Genomic DNA, 13,317 nt, shown 5'->3' with positions numbered 1-13,317 from the left:
AATGAAGAACTAAAGTGGATAAAAGTAGTTTGAAGATTGTAGAATACAGGAAAATGAAGAAAAATGTACGAGACCATAAAAAAATGTATGAAATCTGTGTAACAGGCTGAATATTTTTATGGATTAATTGTTACCAAAAATTCTTTTCTCTAGAGTTTAGGCTACAATTGGGATGAGTCATTCCTTACTTGTAGTTCGTTAGCAGTTCATTTTAATGAACTGTTAACATAACAAAATGTTCTGATACCTTTTCTTGCTTTATTCGTGAATGGAAAAAAACACTTTTTTGTTAATCATGGCCTAGAATTAGCTCTCCTCAAGTTAAAGCAAAGGTTCTTTGTTGGAAGAACCTCTGGTATGCTTTACTTCCTGCTAAAAATTTCACAAGGAGCTGTGAAGGGGGCTGTGTGAAAACGAAAGAGAGAACTCCCTTAAACGGAATCGATAAAAAATAGAAGAAATGGGAAAAACCGAAAAGCTTGAATGAAAAAATAAAGTGGATAAAAGGAGTTTGAAGATTGTAGAATACGGGAAAACGAAAAAAAAAATGCACGAGACCTTAAAAAAATGTATGAAACCAATGTAAAAAGTACAAGATAAAGTTGACAGCAATGTGAAAATGAAGAAAAAGAACAATCTTAAACTAGACCTCCGTTGCCTGTGCAACGGGAAGTGTTGCAGCAACTGTGCCCTACGGGACACAGTTGATATTTCCGGGAAATCTGAAAGAGATACGGAAATAACGTCTTATAGTTTTCTGCTTAACTTTTGATGGTCTAAACTAGGAAAATATAAAACAAACCAAATTCACCAAAAAATTTAAATTGCCCCGAGGGCATGACAAAACTTCCAAATAGAAAAACCCAAAGAAGGAATTTTATTTCGGAGAAACTATTGTAAGCTCCAGTTGTTAGGAGATCGAGACCTGTCGAACCGCGTTGGAAAAAAATTCTAGCTGGTCCAGAACAGAAGTTACCTCTAGAACGTCGAAACTTCGGAAATTATTTCTTAGAGAGCGAAGCAACTTGGTATATAGAACACTTCACTTCTTCTTGCATACTTTTCATAGCACTACTCGATAAAAATATAAGAAACATCAAAATCGAAAATTTGAGAAAATTCCAAAAGAATCGGAACGAGATGGACTTTTCCGGAATTATTTTCGGGAAATCTGTAAGAGCTACGGAATTTTGTGCTCCGGTTCTCGAAGAGACAAATGAAAGTTCTACATGAGTTCAGCATAACTGTATTTCTAACAAGTTTATTTCCGAAGCTAGGGTCGTCTTAACTTGACGCCAAACATCGAACGCACAGTTTCTAAGAAAAAAACCGTTTTATTTTTTTTTATGCAAAACTGTTAGAAATTTTAAGGAACTTCTCTGGAACTTTTTTACTCTGTTTCACGTTTCCCTTCCCTCTGAAAAATCTCAAATTTTTAACTCTTACCACTTCGGAGCTACAGGTCACTGATCACGGTGAAAAAAAAAAAAAAAAAAAAAAAAAAAAAAAAAAAAAAAAAAAAAAAAAAAAAAAAAAAAAAAAAAAAACTACGAAAGCAGTAGTGTTGCTCCGCAACACAATGAAACCGAAAAGATTTACTGAATATATACGGATTTAAGATAGAGGTGACTGGTTCATATTTGTATAGACAGATTGTGAATTTGAAAATTATTGGTAAATTTACGGATGCAGATGTGAACAAAAGTATTTATAAAACGAGGAAATTGAACAGCCTGAAATAGAAATTACGGACAAGCTAAATGAAAAAAGGCTTAGAAGTAGTAAAAAGGAATATATATAAATGAAATCAAAGGAAATAGTTGGTTGGGACTTTTCTTGTGTTTCAATTTGAATTGTGTTTCTTGTTTGATTTTCACAAGTCGAGAATATAGCAATTGTACTTTAACAAAGAAGAAATGACGTATCACGAGATATTATATAGCAAAATACATACTATTTTGGACAATGAATGGGACCACATGAACACGGGGTGCTTTGTCACAAATGCGAGTATTATAGCCTAGATAAAGTAAAATAGTAAAATAGCCCAGAGGAAGGAATCAGTTGCTTCCCCTCTCTCGGTTTCAATAGTATTTCATTCTGAAAAGCTGCTTGCATCCGGCAGTACCGCCATTTTTAGATGGCGGTACTTGGCCATTTTTACTTAAGTAGTATCACCATTTAAAAAAGTGGCTTAATATCCAAGTTTGCTAAATCAGTAGCAAAATTAGAAGAGAATTGCTTCTAAAATAGACTGCACTTAATTATGTTTGTATAGATGAGTCAAGAGTTGAATTAGAGGTGGTCTATTTTATTTTTTGTATAGATCTAATAAAGCCGTATCCCTCCGAAGTAAGATTTAAATTAAAAAAAAATGTTTTATTTATTGGCGTTTATTCATTAATCTTCTATTTTAAAACGAAGCCTATCCTGTCATATTATCTTAAAAAAAATTTATGCGGTCGTACTTTTCATAAACCTCTTTTTTTGGTGATAAACAAAGCTGGGGAGAAACAAATCTGCCAATACCTGCGAATCTGCGAATCTGCAAATTACTGCTATATGTAGTAGACAGTAGTAGACAGGTTTAATAGCAAAAACTTGACAGCTATCGCTGATTTATTTTTCTTTACAACATATTCAAAATCAAACTACACTTGTAAATATAAATCAAACTATAAATATTTACTCTTATTGTACATTTTTACGAAAACCGGGACGAAAGAATTACCATATCGGTTTGTTCTTGCTTTAACAGGAAGTAACTTATCTTGCTTTCTCGTTCATGATGGTAGAGGTTGATCAGGTAGAATATCACGGTGCTGAGATTTAGAAAGCAAGAACTTTCCAAAACTCATTATCAGAGTTTCGTACCGGTTTTAGAGTGACGGCAGTCCTAGCAGTTCCAGAGCCTTTTCGTAGGGGATGTCACGGCGGCCCAAGATGATCGACACCGCTCGCTTCTGAACCGATTCAAGCTCATGACAAAGATACACTGTTCTAAGTGCCGAAGGCACCCAAACAGGGCACGCATATTTCAGAATGGGGCGGGCATACGCTATGTATGCATACTTAATACTCTTTGTGTTCGCACTGAACCTACGCATATCGTTTAAAGTCTGTAGACTAGCGTTTGCATTGTTAGCACATTTCCATTATATCAGTACTATATCGTTATTTAAAGCTTTTGGAGGCTGCTAGTGACAAGCTTGATGTTAATATTGTGACGAAGAATTCCAAAATAGAAAAAAAACAATATATGTATATATATGTATGCATATATACATATATAACAATATATGTATATATGTATACGTATATATGTTTTACGATTTTTTTTTTTTAATTTCCTTAACTTGTAAGGATTTCTGAGGTATTTAAGTATTAGAGCATGAAAGTTTTTAGTGTTATAAACTGATTGAAAATCTGAGGCTACAATTACAATATAGACAAAGAAAATCAAAACATGGCAAATTAATATTTCGTCAGGAGATGAAATTTCTTTGTAGAAGATAATTCACAAGAATTTTATTTTCTTTTTTCGGATTTCAAGAATTTATTTTATGGCAAAAAATAAAGGTCTAGCGTGGTAGGTTTTATTAGAATATTTCAGATTGGTGTGGTGGATAGCAGTGAGTAGAAATACTATCAAGACGGTATTTTAAAAGAGATAACGAAGGAATTAAAAAAAAACGGAAATAAAATGGGAGTCTTAATTACTTTTAAAAAGTTCACGATAGTTATAAACTTGCTCGGTTTGGTAAGCAAGAACTTTTAATTGAGTGCCAGAGTTTGGCTTCAAAATAAAAAAAACCCTAAAATAACCTAAAATAGGAACCTATAAATACATAAAATATAAACCTAAAAACGTAATAAAAACCTAATAAACATATAAAAACCTAAATATAAAAAGTATAAAAAATATATAAGAATATAAAAAATATATATAAGTATATATTAGATAATGTAAAAATATAATATAAAATAAAATGTATAAAAAATATAATAAAAAAATTATAAAATATATATAAAAATATAAAATTTACTCTAAAAATGCAAAACAATTACAAAAATATAGAAAAATATATAAAAATATAAGAAAAAAACAACAAAAAAATATAAAAAAGTAAAAAACATATAAAAATCCTGAAAGCTAAAAATAATAAAATATAAACCTAAAAAATAAACCATTTTTACCAAAAAATGACAAGAAGAAAAAGATTATTGGCATTATAATTTATAGGAATTACATATATATATATATATATATATATATATATATATATATATATATATATATATATATATATATATATATATATATATATATATATATTTGGCCTAATAAATTTAAGTATAGAGGAGATAAGTGTTTATACAAATAAAAATAAACTCCCTTTAATTTAAAGTGCAAATAATCTCAAATACTACAACCAATACTGCAATGATAATAATGATTATATTATTCCAGCTTATCGTTGGCGTTGTATCGGCATTGGACGTTGAGTGAGAGTGTTTACCATACAAGATATACGTCATGCAAGTTTAAAATATGGACCTTAAAGGGACAGAAACGGTTCGCCGAGTTCTTGGCAGATCTTGGGTAATTCTTTTTCTTTTCACCTTTCGTTTCTTCTTATTTATTTTTATGTTTGAATTGACATTTCTCTTCCTCCTTTATGTTTGGTGGCCAACAGCTTGCGCTGAATCACTTGGTGGTAATTCTATTGGAGTATTAAGAGTAGCAGATTCTAAATCAATCCTAAAGATTTTATATGAGGTTGAGAGTCGTTTTAAAAATCATTATTATTATTATAGTATTAGTAGTTTTTTAGTAGTATAGTAGTACAGTATTACAGTATAGTAGTGAAGTAGTATTTTTAATAGTATAGTATTAGTGTTAGTATTAGTATCCGTTTTAGTATTATAGTATTATAGTTTTAGTCGTTATAAAATCACTCTGTATTTAATTAGTGGAACTTCATTAGCTCTGCTTAAAAAATATTCTTATAGATCTATACTAATAAAAAAAATCTTATTAGTATATATCAAATAATGCTATTTTAAGTGATTTCATTCCGTTGTTTTTATTATAGGAGATAAGCACAATGCCATCTATTATAAATTTAAGAATAGTGATAACTACATTGAATGATAGCTGGCGTGTGCTTCGTCGTCTGAATGCTTCAAAATGTAAATGATACAAAAATAACCAAAACATAAAAAACAAAGAGTATATAGAAAATTCTAAGGTTGTTCTTTTTTTTATAACAAAAAAATTAAAGAGAAGTTACTTCACATTTTCAATAAATCTTCCAATAAATTTCCCTGCTACTGTAAGGGAAATTAATTTCTGCTGTCCTGCTTATGATAATAAACTATATATTTTTAATTTTGTTGTAGTTCGGTCTTTTCTGTGTTATTCTTTCCCTAATGCACTGAGCAAGTCAATATCTTGTTGTTTGAAGATATACCCTTCTTGGATTCGCTAAACAACAAAATTCGATAGAAATCGGGATAATTTGTGCTCTTTTTTTCTGTAGAACTTTTTTTCGAAGATATATCCTATATATATATATATATATATATATCTTGGATTTGCTAAACAACAAAATTCGATTTTAACTCGGGATAATTTTTGTACAATTTTTTCTGTAGAACTCGTTGTTTGAAGATATACCCTTCTTGGATTCGCTAAACAACAAAATTCGATAGAAATCGGGATAATTTGTGCTCTTTTTTACTGTAGAACTTTTTTTCGAAGATATATCCTATATATATATATCTTGGATTCGCTAAACAACAAAATTCGATTTGAACTCGGGATAATTTTTGTACAATTTTTTCTGTAGAACTCGTTGTTTGAAGATATACCCTTCTTGGATTCGCTAAACAACAAAATTCGATAGAAATCGGGATAATTTGTGCTCTTTTTTCTGTAGAACTCTTTTTTTTCGAAGATATATCCTATATATATATATATATATATATATATATATATATATATATATATATATATATATCTTGGATTTGCTAAACAACAAAATTCGATTTGAACTCGGGATAATTTTTGTGCAATTTTTTCTGTAGAACTCGTTGTTTGAAGATATACCCTTCTTGGATTCGCTAAACAACAAAATTCGATAGAAATCGGGATAATTTGTGCTCTTTTTTTCTGTAGAACTTTTTTTCGAAGATATATCCTATATATATATATATATATCTTGGATTCGCTAAACAACAAAATTCGATTTGAACTCGGGATAATTTTTGTACTCTTTTTTCTATAGAACTCGTTTTTTCGAAGATATACCCTTATCGGATTCGCTAAACCACAAAATTCGATTTGAACTCGGGATAATTTTTGTACTCTTTTTTCTGTAGAACTCTTTTTTCGAAGACATACCCTTCTTGGATTCGCTAAACAACAAAATTCGATTGAAATCGGGATAATTTGTACTCTTTTTTGCTGTAGAACTTTTTTTCGAAGATATATCCTTCTTGGATTCGCTAAACAACAAAATTCGATAGAAATCGGAATAATTTGTACACTTTTATCTCTAAAACTCTGTTTTCGTAGATAATCCCTTCTTTGATTCGCTACACAACAAAATTCTATTTGAACTCAGGATAATTTTTGTACTTTTTTTTGTAGATATACCCTTCTAGGATTTTATAGTCGACAATTTACTTTTCCCAATTTCGGATTCCTTACTTTAAGATGAATTTATTTGCCCCATGAATTTGATCTGTGAAATTCATAAGACTGGTGCCCTTAAGAATTTAAGATGGGTTTAAAGAAATAGTAGGAATATAAGTCTGGAAACCAAGATTAGAATATTGGAAGCTACGGTGATGATAGTGGTCAAATAGGGATCGAAAGCATGCATACTCTGAAAAAATTGAGGAAGATTTGCTGATGTTTTTCAGAAAAATTGCCCACGGGTGGTTTTGGTTACCTGACTGACTAAACATATTTCAAATAGTAGGCTGTACGAAAAGTGTGATCCAACCCGCTTTTCTAGGGCTTTATTGAGAGAAAGGTTGAGATGGCTAGGGTACGTTTTGCGGATGAAAGATGGTATTGTGAAAGTTTGGGTACCTGACTGACTAAACATATTTCAAATACTAGGCTGCACGAAAAGTGTGATTCTACGCGCTTTTTTAGGGTTTTGTTGAAAGGATTAAAAAATAATAATGAGGCCCCAGGTGCTGGTAGTATGATTAATGAGTTTCTTAAATATGGTGGCTCTGAGGTTAGGAATAAGCTACTGAAGATTATGAACATGATTTTTGAAAAAGGGGAAGTACCCAATGATTTTAGAAAAAACCTTAGTTAAACCACTGTATAAGAAAGGTGACAAGAGTGAGTGTCGTAATTATCGAGGCATTAGTCTGGTCTCTGTATGTAGCAAATTACTGAGTAATATTATACTTTTTAGACTGAGAGATGCTGTAGACAAAGTTTTAAGGGAAAAACAATGCGGTTTTAGAAAAGGTAGAGGATGTGCCGACCAAGTTTTCACTCTTAGGTTAATAATTGAGAAGTCCCTTCGTTGTCAAACACCTTTGGTCCTCAGTTTTGTCGATTATGAGCAAGCTTCCGATTCTGTTGATAGAAGAGCGTTAACAAAGGTCTTATCGTTATATGGTATACCAGAAAAATACATTAAAGTGATTTGTGCTATGTACGAGAATAATACTGCTGCGGTTAAGGTAGGAAATGAGGTTAGCAACTGGTTTTGTAATAAATCAGGAGTTAAGCAGGGTTGTGTTCTATCCCCCTTTATATGGATCATTTTGATGGACTTCGTCTTAAGGAGCACAGGAAAGGCAATTGGAGACCATGGAATCAAATGGGGAGGAAAAACGCTCCTGGACTTAGATTATGCTGATGATTTAAGCATATTAGATGGAAGTGTGAGCAAAATGAATGAATTTTTAGAGGTTCTGCGAGTTCAGGGTGCTAAAATAGGCTTGAAAATTAATGTTAAGAAGACTAAGTCACTAAGGCTAGGAATAAGTGAAGATGAACAGGTGACATTAGGTAACGAAAAGATTGATCAGGTTGGGAGCTTCAGTTACCTTGGTAGTATTATTAGTAAAGATGGTGGGAGCAGTGAAGATTTTAAAAGTAGAATAGCTAAGGCTCAGGGTGTTTTTTCACAGTAAAAAAAGTTTGGAAGAATAGAAAGATAAGTCTACATACCAAGGTTAGAATATTGGAAGCTACAGTGATGACAGTGGTCAAATATGGGTCTGAAGCATGGGCACTCCGAAAAGCAGATGAAAATTTACTAGATGTTTTCCAGAGAAATTGCCTACGGATTGTTCTGAGTACCCGGCTGACTGACCGTATTTCAAACAGTAGGTTGTACGAAAAATGTGGGTCAATCCCGCTTTCTAGGGCTATAATGAAAGAAAGGTTGAGATGGCTAGGCCACGTTCTACGGATGAAGGATGACAGATTACCGAAGATTGTCCTATTTGGCCAACTGTCTGGGGCTACACGGAAAGCAGGTCGTCCTTGTCTGGGTTGGGAGGATGTCATAAATAAAGACTTAAAGGAAATGGGAACTTCCTGGGAGGGTGTAAAGAGGGAGGCTTTAAATAGATTATGCTGGAGGAGGAGCGTGCGTAGCTGTGTTGGCCTCAGGCGGCTTGGTGCTGCAGTGAGTTATTAGTAGTAGTAGTTGTAGTAGTGTACGTTTGGTGGACGAAGGATGGTATTGTGAAAGTTGTCCTTTTCGGCCAACTGTCTAGGGCTAAACAGAAAGCTGGTCGTCGTCCGCGAATGGGTAGGAGAATGTCACAAAGAAAAATTGAAGGGAAATTGGAACTTCCTGCGAAGTTCCACTGTAAAGAGAGAGGTCTTGAGTAGATTAGGATGGGGGAGGATTGTGCGTAGCTGTGTTGACCTCAGGCTGCTTGGTGCTGCGGTGAGTTGTTAGTAGTAGCAGTGGTTTTTAGAAATCAAAAGCTACGAGTGACGCTAAATTTGCAGCGATACTTAACGGACTAGAAAAATTCAAAACGAGCTTAATTTATCATTTAATGGAACTTGGTTTTTAACTAAAACTCGTGATTGGGGTAACAAAAGGATTTTAGGGATCACCTTTGCTATAAGGGTATCCCAAATCGCAACACACCATTGCATTGAGATTTGTTACTATTAAGATCATTGTCCGAAATCGATGAAGATGGAGGTTCATATAATTATAAGAATCAATATAAAATAAATGATTAAACATATAATTAAAATTTTAATTACAGGATGAGTGAAACATTCAAAACAATATAATAGGTCGGCTTGGAAACACTTCTGGCAAGCTGTTAGACGGAATGATAATGTTTCATCCCGTTTATGAGGGTTAAGGGGTGAAAGGAGTGTAAGGAGTAAATTTGCAAGGAGTTAGGAAGAGGAAAAGGAGGAGGATCAGTTGGGGAGAGGAAAATTTTGATTATTAAAGTAGGTTTATTAGAAATTAAAAGCTATTTGTACCACTGAAGAGCAAAAGAGAAATTACTGCTCTATTCTCCCTTGTTAAAAAATGTACATTAATCCATTTGATTTATTTTTGCGTTGTATTTTTGAAAGCTAATCTCATCATTTCTTATTTTCGAGAAAAAATACCCGAACTTTTTTAAACCGGTTTAAGTAACGCTTTGGGTTAACTAACGCAGAGTAACAAATTTAGACTGACAAAATTAAAAACGCCTTTTTAAAATCTGATTTGCTCTTTTGGGAGAAATATGAAGTCATTAAACGACGATTTTTAAAAATAAATTTTTTTTTAACTCTCTGTTTCTCTATGGTGCCACTGAATGTGTAGTGTTGCTTAGAAGAACTATAAGAAATTCAAAACAACCTCCATTTTCAATCGAAGATCATATTTTCTGTGCTTTTAACTAGAATTTTTCTAAAAGTATGCTAATTGATTTTGAATAGTAAGCTAATTTTACCCATAATGAAAGAGGTAGCTTAGTTTTCTGGGCCAATCTACTATTAGGTCTAGTTTCTAATCTTTTAACGACTAAATTAAAGTATTAATTAACAAAAGAAATTGCATTGCTTATTCAGTTAATTCAATAGTATTTTTAGTTAAATTTGTCAAACAGTTCGTGGTAACGAACTGTAATAAGGAGCAACCCGGCTCAATAGTAAACAAAGCTCTAAAAAATGGAATTTTGATCCCAATAGCTTCGTAAAAAAATCGCATTTTAATGCTGATTTTAAATATATAAGTTTCATCAAGTTTAATCTTACCCATCAAAAGTTACGAGCCTGAAAAAATTTTGCCTTATTTTAGAAAATAGGGGAAACAACCCCTAACGAAAATCACACCATCAGATTCAGCGTATTAGAGAACCCTGCTGTAGAAGTGTCAAGCTCCTATCTACAAAAATGTGGAAATTTGTATTTTTTGGCAGAAGGTAGATCACGGATGCGTGTTTATTTGTTTGTTTGTTTGTTTGTTGTTTTTTTTTCAAGGGGTGATCGTATCGACCCAGTGGTCCTAGAATGTTGCGAGAGGGCTCATTCTAACGAAAATGAAAGTTTTAGTGTCCTTTTTAAGTGACCAAAAAATTGGAGGACATCTAGGCCCCCTCCCACGCTAATTATTTTCCCAAAGTCACCAGATCAAAATTCTGAGATAGTCATTTTATTCAGCTTAGTAAAAAAACCTTATAACTATGTCTTTGGGGACGACTTACTCCCCCACAGTCCCCGTGGGAGGGGCCACAAGTTACAAACTTTGACCAGTGCTTACATATAGTAATGGTTATTTGGAAGCGTACAGACGTTTTCAGCGAGATTTTTAGGTTGTGTGTGTGTGGGGGGGGGGGGTTGAGAAGAGGGGGATATGTTGGAGGAATTTGTCATGGGGGAAGAAAATTTTTATGAAGGGAGCGCAGGATTTTCTAGCATTATTAAAAAAAAAACAATGAAAAAATGAACATGAAAAAGTTTTTTCAACTGAAAATAAGGAGAAGCATTAAAACTTAAAACGAGCTGAAATTATTACGCATATGATGGGCTCACCTCCTCCTAATACCTTGTTCTTTACGCTAAAGTATTTTTAGTAATTTCAACTATTTACTCTACGGCTTTTGCGATTCAGGGGTCATTCTTAAGTAATTGGGACAAAATTTAAGCTTTAGTGTAAAGAGCGAGGTACTGACGAGGGGTGGATCCCTTCATATACGTAATAAAAACATGAGAATAAAGAAGTTCATTGCGTAAGCTAATTTGTAAGCTACGTATATCTTTTACTAATAAAAACGTTCGTTAAAAAAATAAAGGTTCTAGTTGCCTTTTTAAGTAACCAGAAAATCGGAGGGCAACTAGGCCTCCTCCCTCGCTCCTTTTTTCTCAAAATCATTCGATCAAAAGTATGAGAAAGCCAATTAGCCAAAAAAATAAATCTGTATTTATATTTCGTTTTAATTTTTCATCTGCGGAAAGTCAAAATCAAAACATGCATTGATTCAAAAACGTTCAGAATTAAATAAAAAAACAAGTTTCTGTAACGGAAAGTAAGGAGTGTCATTAAAACTTAAAACGAACAGAAGCTACTTCGTATATGAAAGGGGCTGCTTCCACATCAACGCCCCACTCTTTACGCTAAAGTTTTTTACTGTTTTAAAAAGTAGAGTTAAGAGAGTCAAACTTTAGCATAAAGAGTGGGGCGTTGATGAGGAAGCAGCCCCTTTCATATACGAAGTAATTTCTGTTCGTTTTAAGTTTTAATTTCGCTCCATACTTTCTGTTAAAAAAAACTTGTTTTTTTATTTAATTAAAAAAAATGATATTTATCAACCTATTTTATAATCAATACCTCTAATTTTAATGTAAAAGAAGGTATTATTTTTTAGTTTTATACAGCTGGCAATTCTAGTCTGTTCAACAAAATAATCGATTTGAATTATTGCTAATGAAAAAAGATGGGGAAAAACTTTTTAAGCAGGCATATTTTTTATTTTTAAGCTTTATCTATGATTATAAAGAGTTAGAATAAAGAAAAACATTTTGTAAAAAATATCTACAAATATATACCTATTTTCCCCATTTTGAGAAAGTGGTTCTTTTGTGTTTGGCACAATGTAAAGTGTAGTTGAAGAAAGAGAGGGAAAAATATGACTAATATTTGTGTTTTTATATGATTAAATTTTCAATTTTCCTTGGATTACTCTATAATTTGTGATGTCTCTTCTACTCAGGTACGGATAGTAATTCTATTTTCATAATCCAAAGAAGCTAAATCTCTTAAAAAAAACCATCTTCACCCTAAAAAAACGAAAAAAAACCCATCTTCACCCCAAAAGAAAAGAAAAAAACTACAAGGATACTTTAAACTAATTCTATGAAAAAATGGTTAAATTATAGCTAGTGGCTAAACCCACTTTCAAGGTTTAAACAGGTTTATTCAACAGGAGCGTAGGCAGAAAAGGGAGAGGGAGGTAATTTGGCATCTTGCCAAGTTCCTGATAAAATTAAAGGCGGTTTGCCCCTAGTCATGTAGCCAGACGGGACGGATCAAACAAATTTGTGTTTGATCAAATCGAAATTGCATTTAAAACTGGATTTTTTTTTGCTATTTCATTTCAAATATTAATCGAGAATAAACCAACGTAGAAAAGTTAATCTCCGAGGAAAATAACATATAACCTTAAAAAAAGAAGGGGAATAGTACGTTTTCATAATCATTGGAATTAAGTTTTACATTGGGGAATAATTCCTGATAAAATGAATCATAAGTACAAACAACAAGTAGAAACGACATGAATTTTTTTCTCAAGACAGTGGAACCAACCCTAAATAAATAGATCAACCCTTAATCCAAGGACCGTGCTTAGCAAAACAAATGAAAATATAAAAGAAATATATTAAATACGACCATTGAAACTAAAATCTTTTTAAAACAGTCTTAGCATCCTTGCGCCAGGGAAGATCAACTAGGACTCAATAAATTACATCTTCAATTCTTTTTCTAGTGAAAATAAATGTGCAGGAAATTTAATCATCTTTCCTTTCAACGATAAAAGACATTTATTTCAGAAAAGTTCTTTATCAAGTACAAGTTTTTTTGTGCAGCTAAATTTCGGAAAAACAGTCTTTTATCTCACCATATTGGGTCACGTTCAAAAAAGCTTGAAAGAGTTCATTGAAATATATGGTTTTTTATATTGCTAAATTTGCTAAAAAGTGTCTTTTATGTCACCTTGCTGGTTAATTTCTCAAAAAATGCCTTTTATCTCGCCTTGTTGGTTCAGGTTTAAAAATGAAGTAGGAATAGATCCCTCTTGTACTGTTTT

At 32.4% G+C, this 13,317-nt stretch overlaps 1 protein-coding gene across 1 annotated transcript in view; it reads left to right on the top strand.

Moving 5' to 3' along the window:
* LOC136034073 (cell division control protein 45 homolog) overlaps positions 1-13,317 on the top strand; it is a gene marked incomplete in the record, with an annotated part of 98,361 nt that overhangs the window by 37,088 nt on the left and 47,956 nt on the right. The window contains 1 exon segment of the mRNA XM_065715192.1: positions 4,472-4,603. Coding sequence (XP_065571264.1) covers positions 4,472-4,603 — 132 coding nt within the window.

The sequence above is a fragment of the Artemia franciscana genome, chromosome 12 (genome assembly GCF_032884065.1).
Source record: "Artemia franciscana chromosome 12, ASM3288406v1, whole genome shotgun sequence".
Classification (NCBI taxonomy): Eukaryota; Metazoa; Arthropoda; class Branchiopoda; order Anostraca; family Artemiidae; genus Artemia; species Artemia franciscana.
The sequence above is the reverse complement of the archived record's forward strand: the minus strand, read 5'-3'. Positions and strand labels throughout refer to the sequence as shown.